We start from the raw sequence: 17,636 nt of genomic DNA on the forward strand, positions 1-17,636 counted from the left end.
GCAGATTCCCAAATCCTGTGATCTGAGGATGTTGGGAAGGAGGAAGGACTCCCCCACCAAAATCTTCCTTTCCAACCCAGTGTGCTAACTTGTTGGAAATGTTAGCACCTGTGCCCATTCCTTTGGTGTAAATATTACCCCAACCTTATCTTTTAAGTGCAAATATCCCTGTGAAAGGTCTTTGATGAAGTCTCTGATGGCTTTGAACATTTTTCTCAGGGACTGAGAGATCCGCGCAGTACGAGGGTTATGTGTGCTCAAGAAGAGCACAGGGGTTAACGGGAATGAGGCTCTGTAAAAAACCTCACCTACTGCCCAGTTTTTTCTCTGTCCAGCTCCAGCAGGACTAAAGAATGTCAGAGCAGGAAGAGACATGAAAGTCACATCATGTTCTGTCTTATTCAGCCCTGTGTCCCTGGGGCCTGATATGCAGTAGGCATCAATAAGCACTTGTGGAGTGAAAGCATGAGTGAACCAGCTAATTCAAACAGATTCCAATCTAGGTTCTGAGGTCACCTGGAGGACCACCGAGGTAATGGAAATAATAAAATAATTAACATTTATTGAGGGCTTATTATGTGGTAGGCTGGTTTTAAGAGCTTTATATACTTATTTCATTCTCCCAACATGGTGAGGAAGGTACTGGTATATTATTACTCCCATTTTACATACAAGGAAACTAACACAAAGAAATTAAGTTTATGATCATCTAGCTAATAGACCATAATAGCCATTGCAGAATTGGGACTTGCATCTGATTCTGACTCCAAAGCTCTCATCCATCATATGCTAGTGTTTCCTGCAGGTCTTCTATGTATAATTGTGCATATTATATACTGCATAACTCTAGAAAGTACAATTCCCACTGTAGTGCACAAAAATAGCATTCCCTAGAGCATAACTACACAATTATTCCTGGTGGCCCAGGGCTCTCATTTATTCTCTAATACCTGCAAGTATGGCTTAGAACAACACAGTAGCTATCTCTAGGATTAAATGACATAACTGTGTAAAGCACTTGACATAGTAAATACTTGGCCTATGGAAGGACTCAGAGATCTGTAGTTTTATTTTTTAAATTGCTTTTGTTAATTATAGAGATTAACAGGCATCTGGTTTTCTAATTCTAAGAAACTGAAGTTATGCTGTCCAATATGTAGCCACTAACCCCTTGTAGCTACTGAGAACTTGAAATGCATCTAGTCCATATCAAAATGTGCTGTAGGTAAAAGCACACCATATTTCGAAGACTTAGTATGAAAACTGTAATGTAAAAGATCACATTAACATTTTTATATTGATTACTTACTGAACTGATAATGATTTAGATATGTTTGGTTAAATCTACTCATACAGTTTATTTCACCTTGTTTATACTTTAAAAAATGTGGCTACTAGAAACTTTAAAATTATACATATGTTCATAGTATATTTCCACTGGGCAGCAGTGTCCTAGAAGGCCAGCTTTGGTACATATCAGTGTAGTGTTACCTTGTTCCATCCTGTTTTAAACCACAGTAGCAATAAAGTCTATGTCTCAAATACGGAGACTAGCCTTTCCTGCTTAAGTTCTGGGAAATGGTCAGAAATCTCAATACAACCACCTCATGACCCCAGAAGATCCATCTTGTAGCCTTGAGAGCTACAGGTGGTTTAGCCTACAGAGCCCCCTGCCAGAGCCAACTCTGTGCACAGGGATCTCCTGAGTTAGGCATTAGAACTGAGAATGCTTCCCCAAGCCTGGGGCTATCACTGGGCTGGCTTGTTGTGTGACCTACAGGCAGAAATGGGCTCTGAGTGGGAGCAACCCTGAGGGTATCTTGTGGCCTTTGTCCTTTCTGTGCTTATCTTCAACTGTTTAGCCCATTGAGATCCCACTGTAGGTGCTCTTTACTCAGGAGCCACCTTACCTCTCGCCTATAGTAAGTAGAATATAGTATATTTCATTCTTATCTATAGCTCACTGCCCCCTACTGTCCACTCCCTCTCTCTGACCTGATATTTCTTGTCCTCTTTTCACACATCAAGGCTGAGTCAAAAAGACCCAGGTTCCAATTCTCTTCCCCACCCCTCACTGGCCACGTGACAATTTATTGTCCCTACTTCAAAGGGTTGTTGGGAGGATGAAATGAGAGAATCCGCATAAAGTATATAACAGTACCCAGTACAAAGTTGGTACTCAATACACTTTAGTTATTATTGTTATTATTATTTTAATTCCAGGGAATTTTTTACCCCAATCTGTCCATCTAAGTGGCCTATAAATGAGAATTATTAATGTCTAGGAATGGTTGGGATTTTTAAAGTGCCCATGTGTGAGAATGCTGTCATCACAGGCGGAGCACCAGATGGAGGGGATGGCTTTCTGAGCACCCCTAGAGCACCGTCTAACTGCCATTGATGAGGGAACTTTCTATAATGTCATCTCATGGAGAGACCTAGCACTGCTGGAGGGCACCTGTCTACCTAACTCTCTAAACGGTCAAAGCTCTAGTCAGGCTAGATCCGCAGGGAGAGGCCCCCTATGAGTACCAAGCGAGGGCAGCTGCCGCTGTGCAGATCCCTCTGCTGGGGCAGCTCAAGACCCAAAGTCTACCAGATGACCTTTGCTCTGCCTTCTTTACATCTTTGCTTAAGTCTTGAATTTCAAGGCTTTCTGGAAAATTGAAAGCAGCTCCTCTCTACAGAAAAAATCTTGAATCTCTCACATATCAAGATCTCTGTTGTCCCAGGGAGATCAAAATACTCCTAATGGTTATGCTCTCAGACTGAGTCCTTCTAGAGACAATGTCCTCAGTCTTGTGCATGGTTCTTGGAGAGGGAATTTCAGGCCCAGTCAGAGAGGAATTTGCCTACGGAGAGCCAGTCTCTTCTCCACCTCCACACAGAGCAATTCCCTGGTAGAAGATGTTTCAAGGCCATTGCTAGCTCTTGAATGTGACAATTATTTTAGAAACACAGTGAGTTTTCTTTCTTCTGTTTAGTATTCATACTACATTTATCACCCTCACACTTGGTTGCTTATAAAAATCCCATCATTTTTAGGGAGAATATTTATTATTCTCATTTATAGACTCAAAGGGCTGAAAAAAGAGTGCAAAATTACTTCTGAACATAGCCTGCTGGTTGAGGAAGCTGAAGTAGGAATCATCTGGCATTGTTAGGAGCCCCCAGGGATAAATGTGACTTTCTCTTTTGTGTAGCCTAGGATAAGGAACAAATCCAGGCCCCTCCCATTGTAATTCAACACCCTAATCACCTTTTAGGATGCTGAACAGCCATTTGCTTAGGAAAGCAGATTAGGAGAGCCTTTGTGGCCACTGGCTGGAAAAATACTCAACCACCAGCAATGGGGTCCCCAAAGAAAAGGATGGGCCTGTTTATGTGGAGAGGCAGGAAGTTATTCCCTTTCTTCAAAAGGCTATCACCCCCTTTACTACTCTCTTGGCCTCAAGTAGATTCTCCTTTTAGAAAGAAGAAGCTTGACCCATTAATGGTCCCTGCCTTCCAAAGGGCTACCAGGACCAGGGATGGGCTGGCCTGACTGGGGCGGGGGGCAGTGACAGGGACCTGCTGCCAGTGCCGGTCTTTCATCCCTGGGTTGCAGGAAATGCTGAGGATAGGGATGTGCTGCTTGAATTTATCAATCTTGATTTTCACATTCTCTGCTAAGCGCCTGGGTGCAGGCAAGTCAGCTAAGGTCTTGGTCAATTTATATATCGTCCTCCACATATTCCCTATTTCCTCCACGATTTCCTCAGCATTCAGTGAAAAGAGGGGTCCTGAAATAGAAAAGATGGGGTGAGGGAAAGGTCAGATCACCAAGTAGTGTTAGTCACATGTACCTTTAATTCCCTGAATTTAGAATTGTGTCTACAGTATGGATATTGGAACAAGCACAGGCTTTAGAGTTGGGTCTGAAACCTCTACTTAGCCACTGAAGCCTTGGGGATACTGACTGAACTTTTCTAAGCCTCAGCAGTCTCACCTGTGACACAGGGGTAATACTGGATACCTTGGAGGGTGACTGTAAAAATTACATGAGATAAGTGGCTAACATATTGCCTGGCATACAATGCAAGAGTAGTTAGGGAATCAATTGTTAGCATAAGTTATAGATGCTATTATAGAAGTATCAAAACGTGCTTCACAAATGCTGTGAAATATTAACAACTGGGGAATGTGGATGAATAGGGACATAGGAGTTAACTGTACAGTTCTGACAGCTTTTATGTAAGTTTGAAATTATTTAAAAATAGATTATCTTTAAAACAGAAAATGACACCTCATTTATAAAAAAAAAAAAAAAACTTCACCAAAACATTCATTCTCTTCTCCTCCTTTTCTTTTACAGGTATCTTTTAGCATTTGGGTTTTCACATTCAGCCTTTCCATGCTGCTGCTTCCTTCCCCTTTGTTATTTCAAATTAGTATTAACTCTTGCATTATGATGTTGCTAATTAACTCAAAAACACTTTTCTTTCAGGGCTGCCAAGACTAAAAATAGATTCATTCATATAGCTTCATTAATTAATAACATGCTTTATCAACCTAACATTTTTTGTTAAGTAATAAAATATTAAAATTTTTTAAAAAGAAGAAAAGAAATATGTATGACTTCCATACAATATATAAAAAGAATAATACACCATGTCCACGTGGGGTTTATTGGCGGAATGCGAGGTTGATTTAGTATTTGAAAATCAAGCAATGTAATATACCATATTAACAGTCGAAAGAAGGAAAATCACATAATGTAAATTGATGCAGCAAAAGCATTTGACAAAATCCAATATCCATTCATGATAAAAATCTATAAACAAACTAGGAATACAAGAGAACTTCCTCAATCTGATAAAGGGCACCCTATAAAAACCTACACTAACATTACATTTTTGTATATATTAAATACGTACAGCTTTTTATATGTTAATCATACAAAAAAAGTGGTTTAAAAAAATAAAAACTTGTTTAAAAAAATAAAAGCAAAAACCCCATTATACTTAATGGTGAAAGATGGAATACTTTCTCCGTAAGATCAGAAACAAGGCAAGGATTTTTATTCTCATAACTCAATTAACAGAAAGACAGCTGGAAAAATCCAAAAATACTTGGAAATTAAGCTACATACTTCTTAATAATACATGAGTCAAAGAAGAAATATCAAGAGAAATTTAAAAACATTTTGAGCTAAATGAAAATAAAAATTAACATCAAAAGCTGTGGGATGTCACAGCCAATATAATACTCAATGGTGAAAAGCTGAAAACATTCCTGCTAAAATCCAGAAGAAGACAAAGATGCCCACTCTCATCACTTCTATTCAACATAGTATTGGAAGTCCTAGGCACAGGAATCAGACAAGAAAAAGAAATAAAATGTATCCAGATTGGAAGGAAAGAGGTAAAATTGTCATTATATGCAGATGACATGATACTTTATATAGAAAACCCTGAGGATTCCACTCAAAAACTACTAGAACTGATAAACGAATTCAGCAAGGTGGCAGGATACAAGATTAACATACAGAAATTGGTTGCATTTCTTTACACTAACAATGAAATATCAGGATGGGAATGTAAAAAAAAAAATCCTTTTTAAAATCGCATCCAAAAAAATAAAATACAGTAAGTCCCCTACATACGAACCTTCAAGTTGCGAACTTTCAAAGATGAGAATGTGCATTCGCATGTCCAATCACGTAAGTTAGTTCATGTGTCTGGCATATACTGTCACGTGTGTGCATCTTCTACAACTGGTTGTGCTTTTGTGTACTTTATTGTACAGTACTGTATAGAGTACAGCAGTACAGTATCACTGGAGCATTTTTTAAAGTGGGTAGATAGAATTGAATCCAGCAAGGAACCAGAACCTGTGCCATCAACGTCAGGCATGAGTGAAATTGCAGCTTGCCCACCATCTCCTATTGCTGATGATCCTTCAGCTCTACCATCTCCCACCTCCTCTCCCTCCTCTAGTCAGTAACTCTTCTTGCCTGTTCACTCGATGTCAGCCACTGTATGCCAGCTGTTTTACTGTACTACTGTACTTTTCAAGGTACTGTACTGTAAGATTAAAAATGTTTTCTTTGTTTTTTGTGTTTGTTTGTTATGTATTATTTGTCTGAAAAGTATTATAAACCTATTACAGTATAGTACTATATAGCCGATTGTGTTAGTTGGGTACTTCGGCTAACTTTGTTGGACTTATGAACAAATTGGATTTATGAACATGCTCTCAGAACGCAGCTTGTTCATATGCAGGGGACTTACTGTACGTAGGAATAAACCTGAGAAAGGAGGTAAGAGACTGAGAACTATAAAACATTAATAAAGGAAACTGAAGATGATCCAAAGAAATGGAAAGATATCCCATGCTCTTAGACAGGAAGAATTAATACTGTTAAAATGGCCATACTACCCAAAGCAATCTATAGATTTAACGTGATCCCTATCAAATTACCCATGACTTTTTTCACAGAACTAGAACAAATAATCCTGAAATTTATATAGAACCATAAAAGACCCAGAATTGCCAAAGCAATCCTGAGGAAAAGAACAAAGCAAGAGGCATAACCCTCCCAGACGTCAGACAATACTACAAAGCTGCAGTAATGAAAACAGCGTGATTATTGGCACAGAAACAGACATATGGAATGGAACAGAATAGACAGCCCAGAAATAAACCCGCACACCTACAGTCAATTAATCTTCAACAAAGGAGGCAAGAATATACAATGGCAAAAAAGACAGTCACTTCAGCAAGTGGTGTTGGAAAAGTTGGACAGCCACATGTAAATCAATAAAGTTAGAACACACCCTGACACCATACACAAAAATAAACTCAAAATGGATTAAAGGCTTAATACAAGACATGACACCATAAAACTCCTAGAAGAGAACATAGGCAAAACATTCTCTGACAGAAATCATACCAATGTTTTCTTAGGTCAGTCTCCCAAGGCAATAGAAATAAAAGCAAAAATAAACAAATGGGACCTAATCAAACTTACAAGCTTTTGTATAGCAAGGGAAACCATAAACAAAATGAATGACTGACAAGGGCTTAATTTCCAAAACATACAAACAGCTCATACAACTCAAAAACAAAAAACCAAACAACCCAATCAAAAAATGGGCAGAAGCACTAAATAGATATTTCTCCAAAGAAGACATACAGATGGCCAAAAAGCACATGAAAAGATGCTCAATATAGCTAATTATTAGAGGACTGCAAATCAAAACTACGATGAGGTACCACCTCACTGATCAGAAAGGCCATCATTAAAAAATCTACAAATAATAAATGCTGGAGAAAAGGGAACCCACCTACATTGTTGGTGGGAATGTAAACTGGGGCAGCCACTATGGAAAACAGTAAGGAGACTCCTCAAAAAACTTAAAATAGAGTTGTCATATGATCCAGCAATCCCATTCCTGGGCATACATCCAGACAAAACTATAATTCAAAAAGATACATGCAAGGCTTCCCTGGTAGCGCAGTGGTTAAGAATCCACCTGCCGATGCAGGGGACACAGGTTCTAGCCCTGGTCCGGGAAGATTCCACATGCTGCAGAGCAACTAAGCCTGTGCACCACAACTACTGAGCCTGCGCGCTAGAGGCCACGAGCCACAACTACTGAGCCCATGTGACACAACTACTGAAGCCCGCCTGCCTAGAGCCCATGCTCCGCAACAACAGAAACCACCACAATGAGAAGCCCGCGCACCGCAACGAAGAGTAACCCCTGCTTGCTGCAACTAGAGAAAGCCTGTGCACAGCAACAAAGCAGCCAAATTAATTAATTAATTAATTAATTAATTTTAAAAAAGATACATGCACCCCCCCTGTTCATAGCAGCAATATTCACAATAGCCAAGACATGGAAACAACCTAAATGTCCATCAACAGATGAATGGGTAAAGAAGAGGTGGTACATATACACAATGCAATATTACTCAGCCATAAAAAAGAATGAAATAATGTAATTTGCAGCAGTATGGATGGACCTAGAGATTTTCATAGTAAATGAAGTAAGTCAGAAAGAGAAAGACAAATACCCCATGATATCACTTATATGTAGAATCTAAAATATGACACAAATGAACTTATCTACAAAACAGAAACAGACTCACAGACATAGAGAACAGACTTGTGGTCACCATGGGGGAGGGTGGTGAGGGAGGGATGGATTGGGAGTTGGGGATTAACAGATGCAAACTATTATACATAGAATAGATAAACAACAAGGTCCTACTGTATAGCACAGGGAACTATATTCAATATCCTGTAATAAACCATAATGGAAAAGAATATGAAAAAGAATGTTATATATAACTGAATCACTTTGCTGTACAGCAGAAATTAACATAACATTGTAAATCATCTATACACCAATAAAATAAATTTTTAAAAAGTTGTGGGATACAGGGAAAGAAGTATTTAGAGGGAAATTTATAGCATTGAATATATATATAAGAAAAAACCTAAAATCAATAATCTATGCTTCCACTTTAGGAAACTATTAAAAAAGAGCATATTAAATCCAAAGTGAGGGCTTCCCTGGTAGCGCAGTGGTTAAGAATCCGCCTGCCAGTGCAGGGGACAAGGGTTCGAGTCCTGGTCCGGGAAGATCCCACATGCTGTGGAGCAACTAAGCCCATGCGCCACAACTACTGAGCCTGCACTCTAGAGCCCGCGAGCCACAACTACCGAGCCCGCGTGCCACAACTACTAAAGCCCGCACACCTAGAGCCTGTGCTCCGCAACAAGAGAAGCCACCACAATGAGAAGCCTGTGCACCACAATGAAAGAGTAGTCCCCACTCGCCACAATTAGAGAAAGCCTGCGCACAGCAACGAAGACCCAACGCAGCCAAAAATAAATAAATAAATAAATTTATTTTAAAAAAATAAATCCAAAGTAAGCAGAAGAAAAGAAATAATAAAACGAAAACCTGGTTCTTTTAAAAGATCAATAAAATTGATAAATAGCTAGCTAGGCTAACAAAGAAAAAAGAAAAGACACAAATTACTGACATCAGAAATGAAAGAGGAGACATCATTGCACATCTCATGCACATTAAAAGGATAATAAAAGAAGACCATGAAATACTCTATGATCACAAATTTGATAACCTAGATTAAACAGACCAATTCCTTGAAAGATACAATTTGCCAAAATTCACACAAGGAGAAACAAACAATCTGAATTGGCCTATATTTATTTAAGAAATTGAATCAATAATTAATAACTTTCCAAAACAGAAAGCATCAGGCCCAGATGATGGTGAATTCTGCCAAACATTTAAGAAAGGAAAAATACCAATTTTTGTACAATCTCTTTCAGGAGACAGAAGCAGAAATACTTCCTAACTCATTCTATGAGACCAGCACTACCCTAGTACCAAAACCAGACAAAGACATTACAAGAAAAGGAAACTAAAGACCAATACCTCTCATGAACATAGATGCAAGAATCCTCAACAAAATGTTAGCAAATTGAATCCACCTATATATATATTATACATTAACATATATATAAAATTATACACCGCAATCAATTGGGACTTATTCCTCGCATGTAAAGTTGTTTCAATGTTTGAAAATCAATTAATATAATTCATCACATCAACAGGCAATTGAAGAAAAATCACATGATCATATCAATAGATTCAGAAAAAGCATCTGAAAAAAATCCAATAGCCATTCATAATAAAAACTCTCAGCAAATAAGGGATAGAGGAGAAATTCCTCAACTTGATAAAGAACATCTACAAAAACCTACAGCTAATATCATACTTAATGGTAAGAAACTAGAATCTTTCCTGCTAAGATCAGGAACACAGCAAGAATGTTCCCTCTCACCACTCCATTTTCAACAGCATTTTGTGGTAGTCCTAGATAATGCAATATGACAAGAATAGGAAATAAAAGGTACACAGACTGGGAAAGAAGACAAAAAACTTTGTTTGCAGATGACATGATCACCTACATAGAAAATATGAAAGAACCAACAGCAAAAAGAAACCTCCTGAAACTAATTCACAATTATAGCAAGGTTGCAGTATACATGGTTAATACACAAAAGTTAATTGCTTTCCTATATATTATTAATGAACAGTGGATTTGAAATTAAAAACATATCCATTTACATTAGCACCCCCAAAATTGAAATACTTAGGTGTAAATCTAACAAAATATGTACAATGTCTATATAAGGAAAACTATAAAACTCTAATGAAAGAAATCAAAGAAGAAAATAAATGGAGAAAAATTTAATGTTCATGGATAAGAAGATTCAATATTGTCAAGATGTCAGTTCTTTCCAACTTGATCTACAGATTCAACACAATCCCAATCAAAATCCCAACAAGTTTTTTTTTAGATACTGACAAACTGATTCTAAAGTTTATATGGAGACATTAAAGACCCAGAATAGCCAATATAATATTAAAGGAGAAGAATAAAGTTGGGGGACTGACATTATCCAGCTTCAAGACTTACCACATAGTTACAATAATCAAATGTGGTACTGGCAAAAGAATAGACATATAGGTCAATGGAACAGAATAGAGAGCCCAGAAATAAGATCCACAATAGTCGACTGATCTTTCACAAAGAAGCAAAGGCAATACAATGGAGAAATGAAACTTTCCAACAAATAGTTTTAGAACAACTGGATATCTACATGCAAAAAAATGAATGTAGAGGGACTTCCCTGGTGTCGCAGTGGTTGAGAATCTGCCTGCCAATGCAGGGGACACGGGTTCGATCCCTGGTCTGGGAGGATCCCACATGCCATGGAGCAACAAAGCCCGTGTGCCACAACTACTGAGCCTGTGCTCTAGGGCCCGCATGCTGCACCTACTGAGCCTGCGCACCACAACTACTGAAGCCCACGTGCCTAGAGTCTGTGTTCCACAACAAGAGGAGCCACCGCAATGAGAAGCCCACACACTGCAATGAAGAGAAGCCCCCACTCACCACATCTAGAGAAAGCCCACATGCAGCAACGAAGACCCAATGCAGCCAAAAAAAAAAATGAATGTAGATGGAGACTGTACATCCTTGACAAAAATTAATCAAAAATTAATCAAAATGGATCATGGACTTAAATGTAAAATGCAAAACTATAAAACTTCTAGAAGATAACATAGCAGAAAAATCTAGATGACCTTGGGTTTGGTGATAAATTTTTAGATACAATGCTAAAGGCATGATCTATGAAAGAAATGACAAACTAGACTTTATTAAAATTAAAAACTTCTGCTTTGTGAAAGACACTGTCAAAAGACTGAAAAGACAGGCCAAAGACTAGTAGAAAAAATTGCAAAAGACATATCTGATAGAGGATTGCTGTCCAAAATATATAAAGAACTCTTAAAACTCAACAGTAAGAAAACAAACTTAATTTAAAAATGGGCAAACCCCCTCCCCAACCCCAACTGTTTTAATATACACTAGCAGTGACCAATTAGAAACTGAAATTTAAAAATATATAGCTCTATAAAAAGAAATACATATAAATTTAACAAAACACATATAGGATCTGTATGCTAAAACCTACAAAACACTGACAAAAAGAAGTCAAAGAAGAGCAAAATAATTAGATGTACAATGTCCATGGATTGGATGATTCAATTAAAGATGTCAGTTCTCTCCAAACTGATTTAACACATTTCCAATCAAAATTCCAGCAGGTTTCTTATATATATAAATAAGCTGATTCACAAATTTTATGTAAAAGATATAAAGACAAAGGCACTGTAATAGTCATAATAAAATTTGAAAAAGAGCTTGAAGTTATATGACAGTCTCAAAAAGACAAAACTATAGTAACAATGAAGAGATCAATAGTTGCCAGGTGTAGGGAGAGTGTGATTATGAAGGGGTAGTACAAGGAAGTTTATTGAAGTCATGGAACTGTTCCATTTTCTGATTGTGGTGAATCAATACATATGTTAAAATTCATAGAACTGTATGTCAAAAATATCATTTTTACTGTATATGAATTTAAAAAATAAAATATAAAAAATTTAAAATACATTGTCTCTTTCCAACAAAAAAACTTGCTAAATTATAAATACTTCCTTAACACCAGAACTACTTTGTGCCTCAACCAACAAAAAGCATCATGTTTAAAGGTGACACTCTGGGGACTTCCCTGGCGGTCCAGTGGTTAAGACTTTGCCTTCCAATGCAGGGGGTGAGGATTCGATCCCTCGTAGGGGAGATAAGATCCCACATGCCTCGGGGCCAAAAAACCAAAACATAAAACAGAAGCAATATTGTAACAAATTCAAAAGAGACTTTAAAAATGGTCCACATCAAAAAAATCCAAAATAAATAAATAGATAAAGGTGACACTCTGGAAGAATTCCCATTAAAATCAGGAATAAGACAAAGGTGCCATTATTAACTACTGTTTAATTTGGAGGTGCTAGTCAACACAGAAAAGTGAATTTTAAAAGGGGTGTGAAAGTGATAAATAAGGTAAAATATCCTAAATGTATAGATATGATCGAGTACTTCAAAAAATAAAAAGCATCAACAAAAATATTATTCAAAACGGAAAATTATTTAAATAAGGTGGCTTAGTAATAGAGAAAAAGTGGGAGAGCAAATGAATAGCCTTTTATAAAGTAAGGAATTCAACTGACCAATTTTTTTTCTTTTTTTTTTTTGGCTGCACACCATGCAGGATCTTAGTTCCCCAGCCAGGGATGGAACCCGTGCCCCACTCCCTGCAGTGGAAGTGCAGACTCTTAACCACTGGACCGCCAGGGAAGTCCCAGGAATGCTTTTTAATAATGAAAAAGCATACTTAAAAGTTGTGAAAAAGAAAATACCACTTTAAACATCAAATGAGCAAAAAAAGTTCTTAAAGCTATTACTTCCCAAGTTTGTTGAGGGTATGAGGAATGGGCCCTCAAATACTGCTAGAAGAATAATAAATTAAAACATGTAACTTTTCTGGAAGGCAATACCAATAACAAAAGCATTTTCTAAAATCCTAATAATTTTTATTACATCCCTTTGATCTAGCCATTTCACTTTTGGTAAATTATCCTAAGAAAATGATCATTATTGTATACTGAAAATTGGCAACAAAGATATTCATCACAGTTGTTCTTATAATATCGAAGCACTGGACTTCCCTGGTGGCGCAGTGGTTAAGAATCCACCTGCCAATGCAGGGGACATGGGTTCGAGCCCTGATCCGGGGAGATTCCACATGCTGTGGAACAATTAAGCCTGTACACCACAACTACTGAGCCTGCACTCTAGAGCCCGCGAGCCACAACTACTGAGCCCGTGCGCCACAACTACTGAAGCCCGCGTGCCTAGAGCCCATGCTCTGCAACAAGAGAAGCCACCGCAATGAGAAGCCCACGCACTGCAACAAAGAGTAGCCCCCGCTCGCCGCAACTAGAGAAAAGCCCGCACGGAACAACAAAGACTCAATGCAGCCAAAAATAAATAAATTAATTAATTAATTTTAAAAAATATTGAAGCACTGGAAATAAGCTAAAGGCTCAACCCTGGAGGTCTCAGATTTTGTCCTCTGCTCCTAAATACTCTCCCCAGGTGATGTCATTGATGGTTTTTAATTGTACTCTTACATATCAATTATTCCCCAATATAAATCCCACCCCCACTATAACTTCAATCCAGACTGATATACTGAACTAATTAATATTCCCATTTGGATGTTTGCAGACACCTAACTCAGTGTATTCAAGCTGATGGTTTTTTCCCAACAAATCTGTCATTCCTCTTATTCAGTGATGGCATTATCCACCAGACTTCCTAAGCTAATAATCTGGAATTCACCCTAGGTGCTTGCCTCTCCCTCTCTGCCCCCTGCCCCATATCAGATCAATCATTAAGTCCTGTTGACTCTACCGCCTCAACCTCTCTCTAGTGTCCAGGATCTATAGTAAAAGAGGTAGTTTACAGATATCTATGGCACTCTGGCCTTTCTTGCATCAGCGTAATAGGGGAACTGCCATCTTATTCTCCCACCACCTGCCTCTCTGAGTCACTACCCAACCCGTGGCTGTGGGTGGCTGCCTATTCTATTTTACCCTAGCAATAGATCTGGCGCTTTGATCCCCACCTTCCATCATTATCACATCAGAAAAATTTAACTATGGTTGCCTTAATCCAGAATATGAGAATATGATAAAAAGTACAGCCAGAATCTGAGGTCCCAATCTTATTTCAGAACTGGCTGGATTGAATCTGCTACCCCATCGCTATCCTGCCCCAGCAGAGTGAGAATGAGGTATACCATTCATCCATTCCTCCGACTTGATGCTAAACTCGTAGGCTGTCACCCACAGCTGCTCGTAAGGCACTTTGTTGGTCATCACGGTTTGTAGAAGAGGGAAGGTACTCTTCTCCTTTTCCAACAGCTCCTCCTCCTTATTGATCAACTGCAGGGCAAAAGGGGATGCTGTTTATTGGGTGGGTGGTTCTCCTGAACCCTAGAAGCCACCATGGCAAGTTCCCCAGTGCTTTGAAAACCAAGTTGAGGAAGATGCGTGTTCATCTGGAGAGTAAGACAGGAAAATAAGGCATGAACTCAAGCAAGAATGTCCCTGTGCTACCTCTGAGGGCCATAGCAGCTGAGATCTAGCTGGGGGAAACTTTAGGATAATTTGCCACTTGCTCCATCACCTTGGCTCCAACTGTATCATATCCATATCCCCATTTTCCCAATTTTCATATATACTTTAGTTAAAGTACATATGAAACTGTTAACACAATGTTGCCTTCTTGTGCTGAATTGCCTCAAAGGTAAGAACTTTAATGATTAAAGAACTTACTAGTGAACTTCAGGGCAAGTTACTTAGCTTCTCCAAGACTTAGTTCTCCCATTTTAAATAGGGATAAGTGAAGATACAGTACCTACCACAAAGGTTTATTATGGATATTAAGTGATATATCACATATGAAGTCCTTTGCACATTGTGCACATAATACATGCTCAACACATGTGAGCAATTATTCCATTATAATTCTTCTTTGTGTACTCAGTGACTAACCAAAAAGCTGGTATAATGTAGGGGTGTGGAAAAAGGTAGTTGAAAGCACCAATGAAAGAACTGATCAATCAACTAATACTATCCACCTGACAGGTGATGTTAGGAAAACACAAAACCAAGGGCCAGAACCAACAGAGCAGTACGGTCATAAGTCCCCATCCCAAGACCCCAAACCTCAAATTCCACCAGCGCTTGATCTAGATTCTTTGAAAGCTCATTAAGCTTTTCAACATTGTTCTTCATTTCTTCTGTAGTCATCACTTCACGTTTCCTAAAACCTTCCAGTTCCTTGTTGTAGCCCTCAAGTTTTGCCTCAAATTCTGAGCATCTGAAAGTAAAGACAGCCCAATCACATTTGGACTTTCCATTTATCAGCATTGCTCACCCAATTCAAGCCTAGGGAGAATTTGATCTTCTGATACAATGTATGTAAAACTTATAAATATATGTTATTATATATAATTTGTAATCCCACCTCCCAGAGACAGCTGCTTTGAACATATGGTGGTTAAATATTTCCAGATGTTTCTCATAGAGGTAAATACATATTAAAAATATATATTATAGTACATATGCTATATAATATATACATGTATAAAATTTATGTATATACATATTATTCATTTATCCATTAGGCATTTATTATTAAGTGCCTAATATCAAGAACTGTTCTAGGCATCAGGAATGTATTTGTGAAGTACACTATGAAGCTCCCTACCCTCATGGAGCTTGTATTTTAGTTTGGGGAAACCCAGACAGTAAACATATATGAATGAATGAATGAATGGATGAATGGACAGACAGATGGATGGATGGATAAATCCATACATAGATAAAAATGAAATAAGATATTTCTGATAGTGATAAATGTTCTGAAGAAAATAGAACAGGGCAGAGTGCCTAGTGGATGCAAGTGAAGGGCTAATTTAGCTAGAGTGATCAGGGAAGACTTTTCCAGAGATTTATCTACTTCATCCATATTATCAACAAAGCAGTTCTCAAATTTACTTCTCCCTTTTCCTAACGAGGTAAATTAACACAGTGTTAAGTGGACAGGTTCTAGAGCTGGACAGGTTAGGTTCAAATCCCTACATTGCAACACAGTAGCTATGTGACCTTGGTCAAGTCCTTTAACCTCTGTATGCCTCAGCTAAAGAAAACAGGGATGTATGATAAAGTACCTACTTTAGTATTTAATAAGCTAACATATACAAAATGCTCAGAATTAAGCCTGGTACATAATAATCACTATAAAAATGTTTAGTCTCATTCACTAGAATTTAAACTCTATCAATGCAGTTTTAACCTCCTTATTGCCTTTTTGTATCTCCAGCACTTAGAAGAGTGTCTGGCATAAAACAATCAATACTCATTGAATGAATAAGGGGATTTGCCATTCAGAACAGCTATAGTAACATACCATAAATTTGGCTATTATCTTAAGAACACTTAATTCTGTTACGGCAGTTTTTATGTTCTTTTTTTCTTAAAAGTAATTTAAGAGAGTTAATTTTCAATGGTTTGATTTGGGTTTTATTTCTAATTGCACTGTGCGGTAAGCAGCCTCTGGTAAGGTCCCCAAAGAGCCACACCTCCTGATACTTCATATCCTTCTGTAACTGTCTCCTTTTGAGTTGGGATAGACCTAGTAACTCACTTCTAACAAAGAATATGGCAAAAGTGATGGGATGTTACTCCCAAGATTAGGTTACAAAAAGACTGTGACTTTCTCTCTGTCTCTCTCCCTCTCTCTCTTTCTCTCTCTCTGAAGGAAGCCAGCTGCCATGTTATGAGCTACTCTATGGAGAGGTCCATATAGCAAGGAATAGAGGGAAGTTTCTGGCCAACAGCATATGAGGAGCTGAATCCTACTAACAATCATGTGAGTGAGCCTGGATGTAGATCCTCACCCAGTTGAGCCCTAAGATGAGACTGCAGCCTTGGCTGACATTCTGACTGCAACTTCATAAGAGACCGTGAGCCAGAGGTATACTGCTAAGCTGCACCTAGATTTCTGACCCACAGAAACTGTGAGATAATGAATGTTTGATGTTTTAAGTTGCTATTTTTCAGAATGACTTGTCATGCAGAAATAGATAACTAATACACACTATTATAACAGAGTATGGCCAATATCGTTTCTGCTTCTTTAAGTATTTTTTCTTGGGAAGGGGTTCCTAAAATATGGTCAATTTTTGTAAATGTTCTAAGGACATTTTTTAAAATAAATTTATTTATTTATTTATTTATTTTTGGCTGTGTTGGGTCTTCGTTGCCGCGTGCGGGCTTTCTCTAGTTATGGCGAGCAGGGGCTACTCTTCGTTGCAGTGCGCAGGCTTCTCATTGCAGTGGCTTCTCTTGTTGCAAAGCACGGGTTCTAGCATGCGGGCTTCAGTAGTTGTGGCACACGGGCTCAGTAGTTGTGGCTTGTGGGCTGTAGAGCGCAGGCTCAGTAGCTGTGGTGCACAAGCTTAGTTGTTCCACAGCATGTGGGATATCCCCGGACCAGGGATAGAACCCGTGTTCCTGCATTGGCAGGCAGATTCTTAACCACTGCGCCACCAGGGAGGGCCCCTAAGGACA

The 17,636-nt window shown here is 38.4% G+C and overlaps 1 protein-coding gene across 15 annotated transcripts in view; it reads right to left on the reverse strand.

The window, feature by feature from the left end:
* DNAH3 (dynein axonemal heavy chain 3) overlaps positions 1–17,636 on the reverse strand; it is a 209,385-nt gene that overhangs the window by 136,747 nt on the left and 55,002 nt on the right. For 14 of the 15 annotated variants that reach the window (XR_014254974.1, XM_082430917.1, XM_082430912.1 and 11 more), the window contains 3 exons: positions 15,228–15,381; positions 14,297–14,441; positions 3,571–3,782 (listed from right to left, as the gene is read on the reverse strand). Coding sequence is in view for 14 of the 15 variants with exons in the window: in XM_082430917.1 (XP_082287043.1) it covers positions 3,571–3,782; positions 14,297–14,441; positions 15,228–15,381 (511 nt within the window). In the remaining variant the exon portion in view is untranslated. The remainder of the gene's footprint in view (positions 1–3,570; positions 3,783–14,296; positions 14,442–15,227; positions 15,382–17,636) is intronic. The other variant, XM_082430918.1, reaches the window with a different exon arrangement.

Source organism: Balaenoptera physalus (assembly GCF_965194825.1).
Source record: "Balaenoptera physalus genome assembly, chromosome: 16".
Taxonomy (NCBI): Eukaryota; Metazoa; Chordata; class Mammalia; order Artiodactyla; family Balaenopteridae; genus Balaenoptera; species Balaenoptera physalus.